Raw genomic sequence first — 14,272 nt, forward strand, 5'->3', positions numbered from 1 at the left:
AACTCTAGGGGGCAGTTCTACTCTGTCCTATAGAGTTCCTAAGAGTCAGAATCAATTTGATGGCAACAGGTTTGGTTTTGATTTTACTTTTAATCAAGAATAAACAATAATATTGAAATTCAAAATTACTAATACCTAAACATTTTTTGGCAAGGGTATAATAAAACAGATACCCGGATGCACTGCTTGCAGTAGAAATTGATACAATTTCCTCGGAGGGTATTCGGCAATACCTATCAATATTTAAATACATTTTCCCTTTGACTTAACGATTCAATTGCTACAAATTTAGGACAAAAACCTGTACACATGTGTCTACAAAGATACCCACAGAAGAGTGCTATAGGTAGCATTACAAACAGAAAAACTAGAACCAGCCCTAATGACCTTGGTTAAATAAATAAACTAGTGCCCTAAGCCTGATGCTATCGTGTAGAATCCGATTCATATCGACCCTGTAGGGTACTGGTCAAATGAATTATGGTACATACATGTAATGAATTACTCAGAGGCTACTTAAAAGAGAGAGGAAAAATGAATATGCTGAATTTCAAGAGCATAAAATATATTGATTTAATAAAGAAAAACACAAGAATGTGAATAAAATATTTCCATTTGGTTATAACTATGTTTGTGTGAGTGTATATGTTTAGTAAACTTCTGGGAGGTGGAAATGGAACTGAGGGTCTAGGGTAGAAGGAGTACAATATGTACTCCTTTTTCCTTCCCATGAAGTTACCATAGCCAAGTTATTTTCAAACTAGTTCAGATTTAAAAAATTTATAAAACAATTTGAAAAGATTGATATCACTTAATGCCACCTTCTACGTATAACATTTTACTTCCTTTTTACATTTAGCTAGTAAGCAATTATGTTTTTTCTCAGTTACTTCAAAATAATAAATTACAACAACATGGTAATAGATTTCTATTTAGAAAAACAAGAATAATCATTATTCTTAATAGGCAGACGGTTTTAATTTTCTTACAGACAAAAGAATGGTATTGTCTCGTAATGTTAGAAAGCTTTTATTTACCCACCTGTGTAATTATCTATCCACCTATAATTCAGAAACCTAAGTACTGTAATTGGACTTTGAGCTTGCACATTATAATCTTTATCTCTAAGGATGTTAGGTTAAGAGAAAATTAAGGTTCATCTAAATACTTCTTTAAAATTTACCTTCTTATTTTTTTTTATTCACAACATGGATGAATCTGGAAGGCATTATGCTCAGTGAAATTAGTCAGTCACAAAAGGACAAATATTGTATGAGACCACTATTATAAGAACTCAAGAAAAGGTTTAAACAGAGAAGAAAACATTCTTTGATGTTTACAAAGGTGGCGAGGGAGGGAAAGGAGAATTCACTAACTAGATAATAAAAAGGCAAGGATTATCTTAGGTGAAGAGAAGAACACCAAGCAAGAGGGGAAGTCAGCACAATTGGACTGAACCAAAAGCTAAGAAGTTTCCTGAACACAATCAAACTTTGAGGGACAGAGTAGCAAGGGCTGGCATCTGGGGACCATGGTTCTGGGGGACATTTAGATCAACTGGCATAGCAAAGTTTATTAAGAAAATGTTCTGCATCCCACTTTGGTGTGTGGCATCTGGGCCTTAAAAGCTTGCAAGTGGCCATCTAAGACGCATCAATTGGTCCCAATCTACCTGGAGCAAAGGAGAATGAAGAATACCAACGACATAAGGAAAATTTTAGTCCAAGAGACAAAAAAAAAAAAAAAAATGTAAAACAGAGACTCCATCAGCCTGAGACCAGAAGAACTAGATGGTGCCCAGAAACCACCAATGACCACCCTGTCAGGGAACACAACAGAGAGTCCCTGACAGATCAGGAGAAAAGTGGGATACAACACTCAAATTCATGTAAAAAGACCAGACTTAATGGGCTGACTGATACTAGAGTAACCCCAGAAGACATGGCCACCAGACTCTCTTATTATCCCAGAAGTAATACCATTCCTAAAGCCAAGCCTTCAGACAAAGATTAGACTGGACTATAAAACATAACGTAATACTTGTGAAGACTGTGCTTCTTAGTTCAAGTAGATAGAATTTTTTTTTTTTTTTTTTTAGTTCAAGTAGATACACGGGACTAAATGGGCAGATCCTGTCTGGAGGTGGGATGAGAAAGCAGAAAGGAATAGGAGCTGGTTGAATGGACACAGGAAATCCAGGTGGAAAGTGAGAGTGTGCTGTCATGTTACAGGGATTGCAATGAGGGTCACATAAAAATATGTGTATAAACTTTTGTATGAGAAACTAAATTGAGCTGTAAACTTTTACCTAAGGCACAATTAAAAAAAAAATTACCTTCTTATTTAATTCTTCAGTTTATCCTCCCCTCAAAAGCCTCCACTAGCTTCTTGTCTATTTCAGAAACTACTACATGAAGTAGTTCTCAAATCTTCCTTTGTTGTACTTTTTTAAGAATTCTTATTATTTTGCCTGTGTATGAGACATCCATGAAGCAAGACTGCGATGGTGGAGGAAACTATTGATGTGTGAATTAATCCCTCACATTCATTGCTCACAGTATTCCATGAACTGGGTTTCATCCATTTCCTGTGTTGTTATAACACAGGATTCTTGGAGTGGTCTACTCATCTTGTCCTCTTCTACCAAGTGTCATCATTCAAATCCTTATTCTCACTGCTGGATTCCAGGTATCAGGAGATTTAGAAGTATACACAGAGATACGATACTTGAAATTGGCTGTCTTCAGTGCTTTTACATCGAGGATACATATATATATATATATATACATATATCTCCTTGATAAAATAACTGAGAAGAATCTCCACTCAGACCCAGTATTTCCTTCCTACAAAGAAAAGCAGTTCCCTACTAAGCACAAGGAGCTTAATGGTCTCTAGGCCCACTGGGGACATCAAACCAAACCAAACCCAGTGGCACTGAGTCGATTCCGACTCATAGCAACCCTATAGGACAGAGTAGAACTGCCCCCATAGAGTTTACAAGGAGTGCCTGGCGGATTTGAACTGCTGACCCTTTGGTTAGCAGCCGTAGCACTTAACCACTATGCCACCAGGGTTTCCACTGGGGATATAGCTATTTGAAAAAACATGAGAAGAGTTATCTATAAACAGTTATTGAGGAGGTATTTTGTGCACATGAATCTTTCTCTGGTATTTTATAGTTTTTACTCTGAACGCTCTCTTCTCTGGACACGGAGATATAGGCAATGGTAATGCATTTACACTAAGAAATCATAAACAACAGCAAATTTATGCAAATTACAGCACTCAAGTAACTTCCAGAAGGACAAAACCCAAAACCAAAAACCCACTGCCGTGGAGTTGAGGCCGACTCCTAGCGACCCTATAGGACAGAGTAGAACTGCCCCACAGAGTTTCCAAGAAGCCCCTGGTGGATTTGAACTACCAACCTCTTGGTTAGCAGCTGTAGCACTTAACTACTACACCACAGAAGAACAAAGATATGCCCAATTCCCTGCTATTTATCTTGAAGGAGTGTCTCTTATATTTTTCCCCAACAAAGACATTATACATTGTCCTCATTCTCTCCTTTCTCAACTAGCAAAAGCACATCCCTCTTTTTAGATAAAATATAATCTTAAGTTCCATCTCTATAATCAGGACAAATAATTGTGTCAATTGCAACTCAACAAATTAACATTAAGCTATTAAATATGTAAACAAATGACTATAATACCGTACAAGCGTATCTATAAAAGCCTTTCTAGCATGCTATGTGTACAAAGACAACGGAGAATTGAATTCTACCTCGGGCTGGGGGATGTTTCAGGGAAAGCTGAACAGAGATATCTCAGTAATTAATGCTTATTGGGTGCTTACATTGTGATAAGTGCTTTACACAAATTATCTCTTCAATTCTCACAAAACACCGGTAGATAGACAGTATCATTATCATCTCTACTTTAAAAATAAGAAAATTGAGTCTTGGAGAATTTGCTGAGAGTTATTCTGCTACCAAACGATGGAACCACACTTCAATCAGTCTAGCTTCAAATTGCCTTCCATTGGCGAATATCTTAAAAGCCTCCTCAGAAGTGGAATATTTGCCAGAAGATCACAGAATACACGGACAGAACATTTTATTAGAAAAATTGCTCAGACATAACAAAATTCTATGGTTATAAAATATACAATGTATTAAGGAAAACGGTAATCACTAACCCTTAAGTAAGATCTCTGGTGGCTCAGTGGTTAAGCATTCAGCTGCTAACCAAAAGGTCGGTGCTTTGAATCCACCAGCTACTCCAAAGGAGAAAGATGTGGCAATCTGTTTCCGTAAGGATTTACAGTTTTGGAAACCCTATGGGGCAGTTCTACTCTGTGCTATAGGATTGCTAACAGCTTTGGAAACCCTATGGGGCAGTTCTACTCTGTGCTATAGGATTGCTAAGAGTCAGAATTGACTCAGCAGGACACAACAACAACAAATCCTTATGTAGAATGTACCATGGACAAAGTCCTATTGTAATTCATCTTTGTATATTAACTCCTTAATCATTAAAGTAATATCATCAGAAGGTACCATTTTTATCATGGTTACTTCAGACAGAAAGAAGCCAAAGCACAGAGAGTTTAAGTGACCTGCCTGAGATCAGTCAGTAGAGTGCACCTGGGATGTGAAAGCAGGCAGTCTGGCTGTGGCCTTCGCGTTCTGAACCACGATTCTACGCAGTGAGTTTTCCTTTGTAATTAGGTTGTAATGGGTCCTCGTGGGAGAAGCTTCAGACAATAGTGTAAAACTACTTGGGCCAACTATAAAGAGCTGTAAAAAAAGATTTTAGACATTTATCAACAGGTCCCTGATTTTCAATTGAGGAAGGAATATATTAAAATGATTAGAAGATGTGCAGTGTACTTCAAAAGTACAGTCAATGTTGTGACATATATATATATATATACAGTTCTACTCTGACGCATAGGGTTGCTATGAGCTGGAACCTACTTGAAGACACCCACCACCAATAACATATAGATGTGTGTGTGTACAGTATATATAAGGAGCATTACTTTAAACTAGCTATGGTCTCAATTCAGTTCAACAAATATTTTTTGGGTGTCTACTGTAACTTAAAGGAGCTCTTGGTGGCACAGTGGTTAAAATAATCGACTGATAACCAAAAGGTCAGCAGTTCAAAACCACCAGCAGCTCTGTGGAACAAAGATGTGACAGCCTTGGAAACCCTATGAGGTTGCTACGAGTCAGAATCAATTTGATGGCAATGTTTGTTTTTTTGGTTTACTATAAGTTAGACCCCATGACTGAACCTTTTCATTTTAAATACTTCAATTTTAGAGGAATGAAAATATAAAGACCATAGGCATGCATTTAGTAATCATATACAAGTTTTGGATTTTCTTTTAAATAAGGTCACAATAAACTGTGTATTCCAAAAGTACATAATTGAAATAGAGAAGTTTCACCTTCTTCTGATATCTCTTTTGGGTAGTTAGTATTTTAAATTAGTTTTATTACTCTTTTATGCAACGCATTCTTTTTTTTTTTATTCTTAGGAGGTCAAAACATTTCCTTATTGAATTGTTTTCATCCTTCGGTGTAAACAAAGCAGAAGCTAACACGGCTAACTCTGTCCTACAACAACTTCTTCAAACTTACTCTGTATTATTATGCCAAACCTTTTTCTTTTAATATCAGTAGCACTGACTGGTGCCCGAAACACTGGTCTAGAAATAGGGTTAATTATCTGCAGATGCACAAACAGCAACAGAGCATAAAACACTGGGCTTCTTGCTCACAATATTCAAAACCAATTAAACGAAAAATCCCCAGCTACAACCATCTCCACAACTTTTTTTCCAGGATAACAGTATGAAAATCAGGTCGTATCTATTATACCTCTTTCCCATTGTTAATAAAACTATTTGATTTTAAGTGGGAATGATAATGGTAACAGGAAGCCAGTACAATAACACAAGTGTCATGCTTGTTTGAGGTCAATTATTCACAGAAAAAGCCATTAGGGGACAAATATTCAAATACATAATTTCGATCCTGGTATATGTAGTTTCCACCACCTTTTAACTGGCAATGGAGATCAAAGCTGGGGTAAAACCATAATGAACCATCTAGGCATACTATTTTTTTATATAATTTATCTTATTTTATTTTTTTTGTGGTTATTGAGAATATACATAGTAGAACGTAAACCAATTCAACAATTTCTGCATGTACAATTTAGTGCCACTGATTATATTCTTTGAGTTGTACAACCATTCTCACACTCCTTTTCCAAATTGTTCCTCTCCATTAATATAAATTCATAGCCACAGTTTCCTATCTAAGCTTTCAAGTTGCTGTTGTCAGTTTGATCCCATAGAGATAGATCTTAACCCTTTTATGGTTCTTGAGACAGAATGTGCCCACAAATATTTTCAGGCTCTCAAGTTCCTTGGGAGGCTATTTTTTCCAATAAAAGTATTTGCTGCCTTTCAGTGGGGTCTTGTATAAAGGTAAAAAATGAATGAGATGTTCTTTAAAGAAAATTCACTAAGGTAGGAGGCTTGGGTACGAGACAGTGCATCCAGGAAGTGTAATTTTGTGTCTTCTGGCTTTTGTACAGCTAGATAATCCTGGTACACATGGTTAAGTGCTACGGCTGCTAACCAAAGAGTTGGCAGTTCGAATCTGCCAGGTACTACTTGGAAACTCTATGGGGCCATAGTTCTACTCTGTCCTATAGGGTCACTATGAGTCAGAATCGACTCAACGGCACTGGGTTTGGTTTTCAGCTTGGTTCTGATGTGATAGTTAGGGAGCCTTGGTGGGTTTGATTTTCACGTGCGTGTGTGTGTCATATTTGGAAAACCAGAGATGCCCAGTGTAATTAGATGATGCCTCTGATTATCATTGGGACATTGCTGTCCCACAATAAGGGCACCATATTTTGGCTTCTTTTTGGGGGGGTGATGTATTTCCCCACAAAATCTGTATTGAAAGCCATGTTTCATAACATAAATCTAGAGTGACTCCTTGATTCAGCATTCCTTCCTTTATTCAAAACACGTACTATCAAAAAAAAAATTTTTTAAGAAGAAAGTAATAGGGTCTTGCAGACATTCTTTACTACTTAAGCTGAACTACTGTTTGGTTTTGGCAAGACTTCAGCAGACATTTTTGGTTTAAGTTTTAAAGATTTTCTCAGGGCAATAGTTTCAGGGGTTCATCCAGCCTCTATGGCTCCAAAAAGTGCAGAGTCCATGATAACTTGAAATTCTCTTTTTATTTTCCCCCTTTTGATCAGGATTCTTCTATAAAATCTTTGATCAAAATGTTCGGTAATGGTAGCCAGGCACCATGCAGTTCTTGTGATCTCATGGCCAAAGAGGTAGTTGTTCCTGGAGGCAATTAGCCACACATTCCATTTCCTTCTCCTATTTCCAACTCTCCTTCTTCCTCTGTTGCTCCAGGGAAATAGTGACCAATTGTTATTCTTTTGATGGCTGCTTGCAAGCTTTAAAGGCCCCAGGCACTACACAATGAACTAAGAGATAAAACAGAAGCACTAAACAAGGTATTAGGTCAATAGCTCAGTTATTAACTGGAACGTCCCTTGAAACCATGACTGTAACCTCCAAGCCAAGGAATGAAATTCCATGAGATACTTGGTTGTACATAAGGAGCCTTAGTAACTAATCTTTTTGTTGTGTTGATGTTGTAAATATATCTATCATACAATATTTTCTAATTCAACCTTTTATAGGCATACAACTTACTGATACCAATTACGTTAATCTGCTGTGCAGTCCTACCCTTAATCAATGGAATTTATCCATCGCTGTAAACCGAAACTCAGTACTCCATAAGAATAATCTTCCCTTCCCCCCTCCTTCCTTTTCCTGGTAACCACCAATACTCTTTGTTATCTATACATTTGCCCATTCTTGTCCTTTTTATATAAGTGAGGTCATACAATAGTTGTTATTTTGTGATTGACTTATTTCACCTAGCTTAATGTCTTTAAGCTTTATCCATACTGTAGCATGTATCAAGACTTTGTTTCTCCCACAGGTTGAGTAGTTTCCATTGTATGTACTGACGCATTTTGTTTATCCATTCATCTGTTGATGGGCATTTAGAATGTTTCCACCTTTTGGGTATTGTGAATAGTGCCACAATTAACATTGTTGTACAAGTCTCTGAGTCTCTGTTTTCAAGTCTTTCGGGTATATACCTAGGAGTGGTATTGCTGTATCATAGGGTAGTTCTATTTTTAGTTTTTTAAGAAACCACCACTATTTTCCACAACAGCTGTACCATCTTGCATTCCCACCAGCAATGGATAAGGGTTCCAATTTCCCCACATCCTCGCCAACATTTGGTATTATTATTATTTTTTAATCTTAGCCAACCTAGTGGGAGTGAAATGGTATCTCACTGTGCTTTTGATTTGATCTCTCCCATGGTCAACGATGTTGAGCATCTCTTCATGTGTTTAGTGGCCATTGGAATGTTCTCTTTGTTGAAACGCCTATTCAAGTCCTTTGACCATTTTTTGACTGGGTCATTTGTCTTTTTGTTGTTAAGTTGTCAAAGCTTTATATATATTAGTTATGAGATTCTTATCTGATATGTGGTTTCCAAAGATATTCTCCTAGTTGGTAGTTTCTTTTTTCACTTTTTTAGTAAAGCCTTTTAACAAATTTTTAAAATTTTTATGAGGTCCCATTTATTTATTTTGTCTTCTGCTGTTCGTGCATTTGTTATTATGTTAGATAATCCATTGTTAAAAGCTAGGCCCAACAGCCTTGCTCCTGAATTTTTTTCTAAGAATTTTATGTTTTTAGTTTGCACATTTAAGTCCTTAATCCATTTCGAATTTGTTTTTGCTTATGGTGTGAGGCGTGAATTCTGTTTCATTTTTCTGCATGTGGAAATCCAGTTTTCCCAATATCATTTATTGAAGAGACTCTTCTTTCTCCCCTTGAATGAACTTAGCATCCTGGTCAAAATTCAACTGACCATAGATGTGTGGGTTTACTTCTGGATTCTTAATTCTATTTCATTGATCTACGAGCCTATTGTTATACCAGTACCAGGCTGTTTTCTTTCTGTAGCTATGTACCCACTAATATAGTATGTTTTAAAATCAGGAAGCATGAGTCCTCCTACTTTGTTATTCTTTCAGCTATTACTGTCATTTAAAGCACTAAGTAGAAATTTAGCAATTATTTCAATTATTTAAAGATTCAAGCCAAGGCTATACATGAAATCAACTGCTGTGGGTTTACCCCCAATCACATTTTCATATATTTTTCTACTTTTTTTAGTAATCGCTCATTCACTCAATAAATCATTTCAAAGTATTTGTTAATTGACTCCTGTATCCCTACCAATCCACACTCAACAAATATACATAGTGAAACCTGTGAGAACTGGAATTCGACGGAACCACCTTGTTTTTCTGGGTCTCACAAGTTTTCCACTTTTGACAGGTTGCAGCCTTACCATTTTTCTATAGCTTGTACTAGTGGAAAATATTTGAGTTTTCCTTCTCTGACAGGGTTCCGCCTTACATAGGTTCCCGGTTTTGCAGGTTTTACTGTATAAGGCACACAAAAACAATTCTTACTACTTCCTAAAATTTCTTCCCTAAATGTCCTATAAATAACAGCTATACAATGCACTCCTTAAAGGAAATATGTACTAGCTACTATGTCAGAATCTGTGTGTAAAGTGATTAAGACAGGCCTTGCCTTCATGAAGCTTCTAGGCAACTGAAGGAGAGTGCTGTTGAACAAGCTATTACAAACGTGGTAAGCATTAGAGAATTCTAAGGTACTGGAGAATTGGGTGTGACATCTAGTCTCGGGGACTTATGAAGGCCTCTTTGAAAAACTGCATTTCACTCTGTGGAGGAAAACAGCAGATTCCATTTTTTTTTTTTGAGAAAGGAAAGAAGAACAGTTGTTTTTTAACTGAAAAAAAAAAAGGAATTTATAATCAAAAGTATGTAGATGACTCAAATTAAGTCCCCATTCTTTCCCTTCTCTCTTCCACTTCCAAAATATGTACACATACACCCCTCAAATTTAAAACATAAATTATTTAGATTACCCATCTTTGTTGATCAAACTACTTCGCAAAAATCTCTTTCCCTAATTGTCCTGTAAATAGACACTATATACTGATCTCCTCAAAGCAAATAAAGCACATCAAATATTAACCATATCAACTCTTTAGAAACTAGTTATTTATTTATTGCATGCAGTGTGTGTTGAGTGTAAATTTTTAAATTGCCCCTATCAGAAATAGAACAGGACTGAATATCATTTACATAAAACATGCTGAAGTCCACCTACTAAACCAACAGCATAACTGTGGATAGTTTTCCACTCAGGATGTTTCGGCTATTTATATCATGAAACATTTTGGCTATTAGTTGCTGATAAATAGTCTTTATCATGCTAAGGAAATCTCCTTTGGTTTGTACTTAAGTCTTTGTTAAATAAGAAGTTAAATAGAGAGTGATACAGCATAATTGTAAAAAGCATGGGCTCTACCGTCAGTAAATTTAAATTGGGATCCAGTCTCTGAAAATTCCTAGCTTCGTGATCTTGAATCACTTACTATAACCTCTCCTAGCTTCAGTGTCAGGTGTCAAAAGGAGCGAGGCTCTGCCACAGGCATGATATTAGCTGTGAAGACTTCATTTGCTCTTTGACTTGAGTTTAGGGGGCCAAGAATGAAACAGCAGATGAACCTATATCAAAAGTGTTAATGTTAAATGTGTATAGGTGAAAACCTTTTGCAGGGTCTCTAGGCCTTGCAAAAAAAGTTTTCCTTTTCACGTAGGATGAATTAACTAAGTCTCTGCAACTTAGGTGAGGGATCATACATGAATTTATTTCAACATTGACCTCTTAGTGATTTTTCAAATAAAATTCCTCATCCCTCACACACACACATTCAAAAACTGATATTTAATATATTTGAGGAATTACTAACAGGAATTCCAAGAAATTCCGACACTTTTAAGGATTGTAAGAAAATAATTGGAGAAATAAAATTCTGTACCAAAGGTTTGCTACCTCTTTTTAATAGTTTAGTATTGATTGGAAATACATTTTGGATAATTCAGCTTCACCATTTTGCGCCTTCCCACAGCAGGTTGATTTTATAGAAGTACTACTTCCAGAAACTTTCTTTTATTCTTTACAAACTCAAACTGTTGTCTCTTTCTCCCTCCCTCTCTTTCCGTCACCCTACACTATTGGTACACAGTGATGATTTGTCTCAAATGAGCACATTCCTAAACCCTCTACCTTGGTTGCATTAGTCTGCCTTGAAATATACCACTGTAGATATGACGTTATGGAATAAAGAAATTCTGCTCATCCACACAGCATGTAATAAAAGTCTTATGACTGTGTGCTTTTATATTAATAAGGAATATCAATGAACCTTAAATATTTACTTTTTCTAGAAATGCCACTTGTGTTCTTATTCTTTAATGTTCTTCTCTGTCTTTTGATGTATTTGAATAATAGAATTTAGGTGCAAGTACACTAAAGTCAAAAATCCAATTTGTCTCTGAACATACCCGAAGACCTAAATCTCCCTGCTTATTTTCTCTAAAAGGAAAACATGAATTAGGTCTACTATCACTGAAATAAAGACTTCCCACAAAGAGAGTTTAAAAGCAATAAAGGGAATGAGCACACCTACTTCACTTGTTCCAACTCTTAATACTCAACACCAAACTACACTGACTATTTCTAAATTACTGATACTTCTCAAAACAGCCTCTCTTATAGAAGCAGCTTCAATCATTATAAAATATATTTAAAAGCCATCCTTCCCTTCTAGCTAATTTTGCGTCAGCCTCCAGGAAATAAAATGCAAAGACTCCGCAAGTGTGACGGTGTCCTGAAGTGGTCCAGTCACAAATCTCTAATACATGATATTCATGTTTTTATGAACATCAGTTATCCATTTTTCTCCTTTAACTTTGTTTCTAACTCTACCCTGACAGAAATAGGGACATCCAGGTAGGCACAAAAATATTTAGATGGTGCCAAAACTACAATTATTCCTTGAACTTGAAAAAACATAAGTATCCAGCTATAACACTGTAATCCAATCTTAAAAAAATAACTCCTTTATTTAATAATATATGCCTAAAATTCTATAATCCATTGTAATTCTGATTGATAACAATGTTTAACCCAAGGGAATCATAATTGTATTAGCCACACTCCTGAAACTGTTTCAATAAAGCTTTGGCTAAAAGCTTAACAGGTATTACCAAATATTTATACTCTGCAGCTATTCATGGCAAGGGGGTACTTGTTCAATCAGGGAGATTTAATTTAACAATGTTTACCTGTGCGTAAGCCGCCGGTGACTAATGCAGATTGCAGTCTGAGAATCTTGAGCAATGCATACTTTATGGCGGCTACATTTCATCTTTAAGCATGGATCTTTCGCTGGGTCTAAAGCTAAAAAAAAAATTAAAGATAGTATTAAAATAGGTGTCTGTAAATAGAGATATATAATCTCATCAAACACAATGTGATCAAGCAATTTACAGAGCATGTAGCTGGAAATTTTCTTCACAGAGTTCCTTCCTCTAACAAGAACTATTTTTGCTTAAGCCCATCTAACTTAGAGTTAATGGGTAGGTGTAGTTTGGTCTCATCCATTCTGTTCATATTTCTGTGATCACATATTCTATTCATACCCCTGTGATCACATGTTTGAATGCACATTGAACATACCCCTGTGATCAAACACTATGTAATCAAAACAGAAATGTCAAGACCAAAATTCTTCTCACTGGCTACTACCCTTTAAGTAGTAAAGTTGGGGTGCATTAATGCAATATTTCATGTCAGTGGGGCACTACAATTTATACTTTCTGCTTTCCCTAGATAGATACAGTGGGCATAAATGAGTCTTTGATTATACGAGAAAAGTCTAGAACTGTACTTGGGGGCTGCCTGCGAGATGGTAAAAGATCTGTTTTCATTAAAGTGTTTGTTCCCCGACATGTAAAATACCTGCATTGCTCCAAACAAAACCTCTCTCATGGTGGCTGCCAACACAAGGATGTGTGCAACTGGTTTGTGACATTTTAAAATAGTTTTTTTGGGATATAATTCACAGACTACACAATTAATTTATACAAAGGTAAAATTCAAATTTTTTAGAATATTCCCAGTTGTGTGACCATTGCCAGAGTCGATTTTAGAATATTTTCATTACTTTAAGAGAAACTCAGTACCCAATATCAGTCACCTCTTTCCTCCAAATCTCCCCTCAACTCCTAGGCAACCACTAATCTACTTCCTGTATCTATAAGTTGCCTATTCTGGACAATTTATATGAATGGAATCATATAATACGTGGCCTTTTGTGACTGCCTTCTTTCACTTGCCATCATGTTTTCGAGGTTCTTCCATGTTGTAGCATCTGTCAGTAATTCATCTTTTTTATTGCTGAATAATGTCCCATTGTATGAATATACCACATTTTATTTATCGACTCATTAGCTGATGGGTCTTAGGTTTGTTTCCACTTTTTGGCTATTATTAATAATGCTGCTATTGGTAATAGCCATTGGTGATGGTCACTGATATGTTGTTGTGATTTATTTTGATAGGAAGTTTAGAGGGGGAGTTGATACATATAAGGAAAAGGAACTTAGTTTCAGATATGGTAACATTCCAAATTTGAGAGGCATAAACAATGAAAAGTGGCAACCCGAAAATAAAATTTTAGTGGATGTAGAATATCAAAGCCAGAGTGATCAGAACAGTGTGTGTTTGGAATATGCAAAAATATCTGAGAGGGCTTTGGGCCTTCCACTGGGCATGGAATATGATTTGTGCAAGTGTTGTTTAGATCTTAATCCTAGGTTAAGCCCCAAATGACATCTGACGTAAAAATCTAATTTAGCTTTATGAATTTGTTAAATCACAAGCATATTTATTCAATAATCTAAATAAAGTGCATCAGTTTTGATAATCAATGACTTTAATATAACTATACATATGTGTATATATAAACACATTTTATTGCTTTAAAAATACAAAGTGTATTTCTGAAAAACTTAAGATTTCAAATAAGCGTCATTTAAAATAGAAAATACTAACACGTATAGTTGATAAAACATTAATAGACATTTTATTCCATGATAAAATGGTCAAAGCATAAAATCCATTTATTTGAAAATACAAATATTCCGATTTCCTCCATAATAAGGAAAGGTTT

General features: G+C 35.9%; 1 protein-coding gene across 3 annotated transcripts in view; it reads right to left on the bottom strand.

Annotated features, from left to right (window-relative positions):
• The window catches only part of SPOCK3 (SPARC (osteonectin), cwcv and kazal like domains proteoglycan 3), a 513,758-nt gene that overhangs the window by 262,933 nt on the left and 236,553 nt on the right, over positions 1–14,272 (bottom strand). For all 3 annotated transcript variants that reach the window (XM_049864182.1, XM_049864181.1, XM_049864183.1), the window contains exon 4: positions 12,384–12,498. In XM_049864182.1, coding sequence (XP_049720139.1) covers positions 12,384–12,498 — 115 coding nt within the window. The remainder of the gene's footprint in view (positions 1–12,383; positions 12,499–14,272) is intronic.

Source organism: Elephas maximus, chromosome 21 (assembly GCF_024166365.1).
Source record: "Elephas maximus indicus isolate mEleMax1 chromosome 21, mEleMax1 primary haplotype, whole genome shotgun sequence".
Taxonomy (NCBI): domain Eukaryota; kingdom Metazoa; phylum Chordata; class Mammalia; order Proboscidea; family Elephantidae; genus Elephas; species Elephas maximus.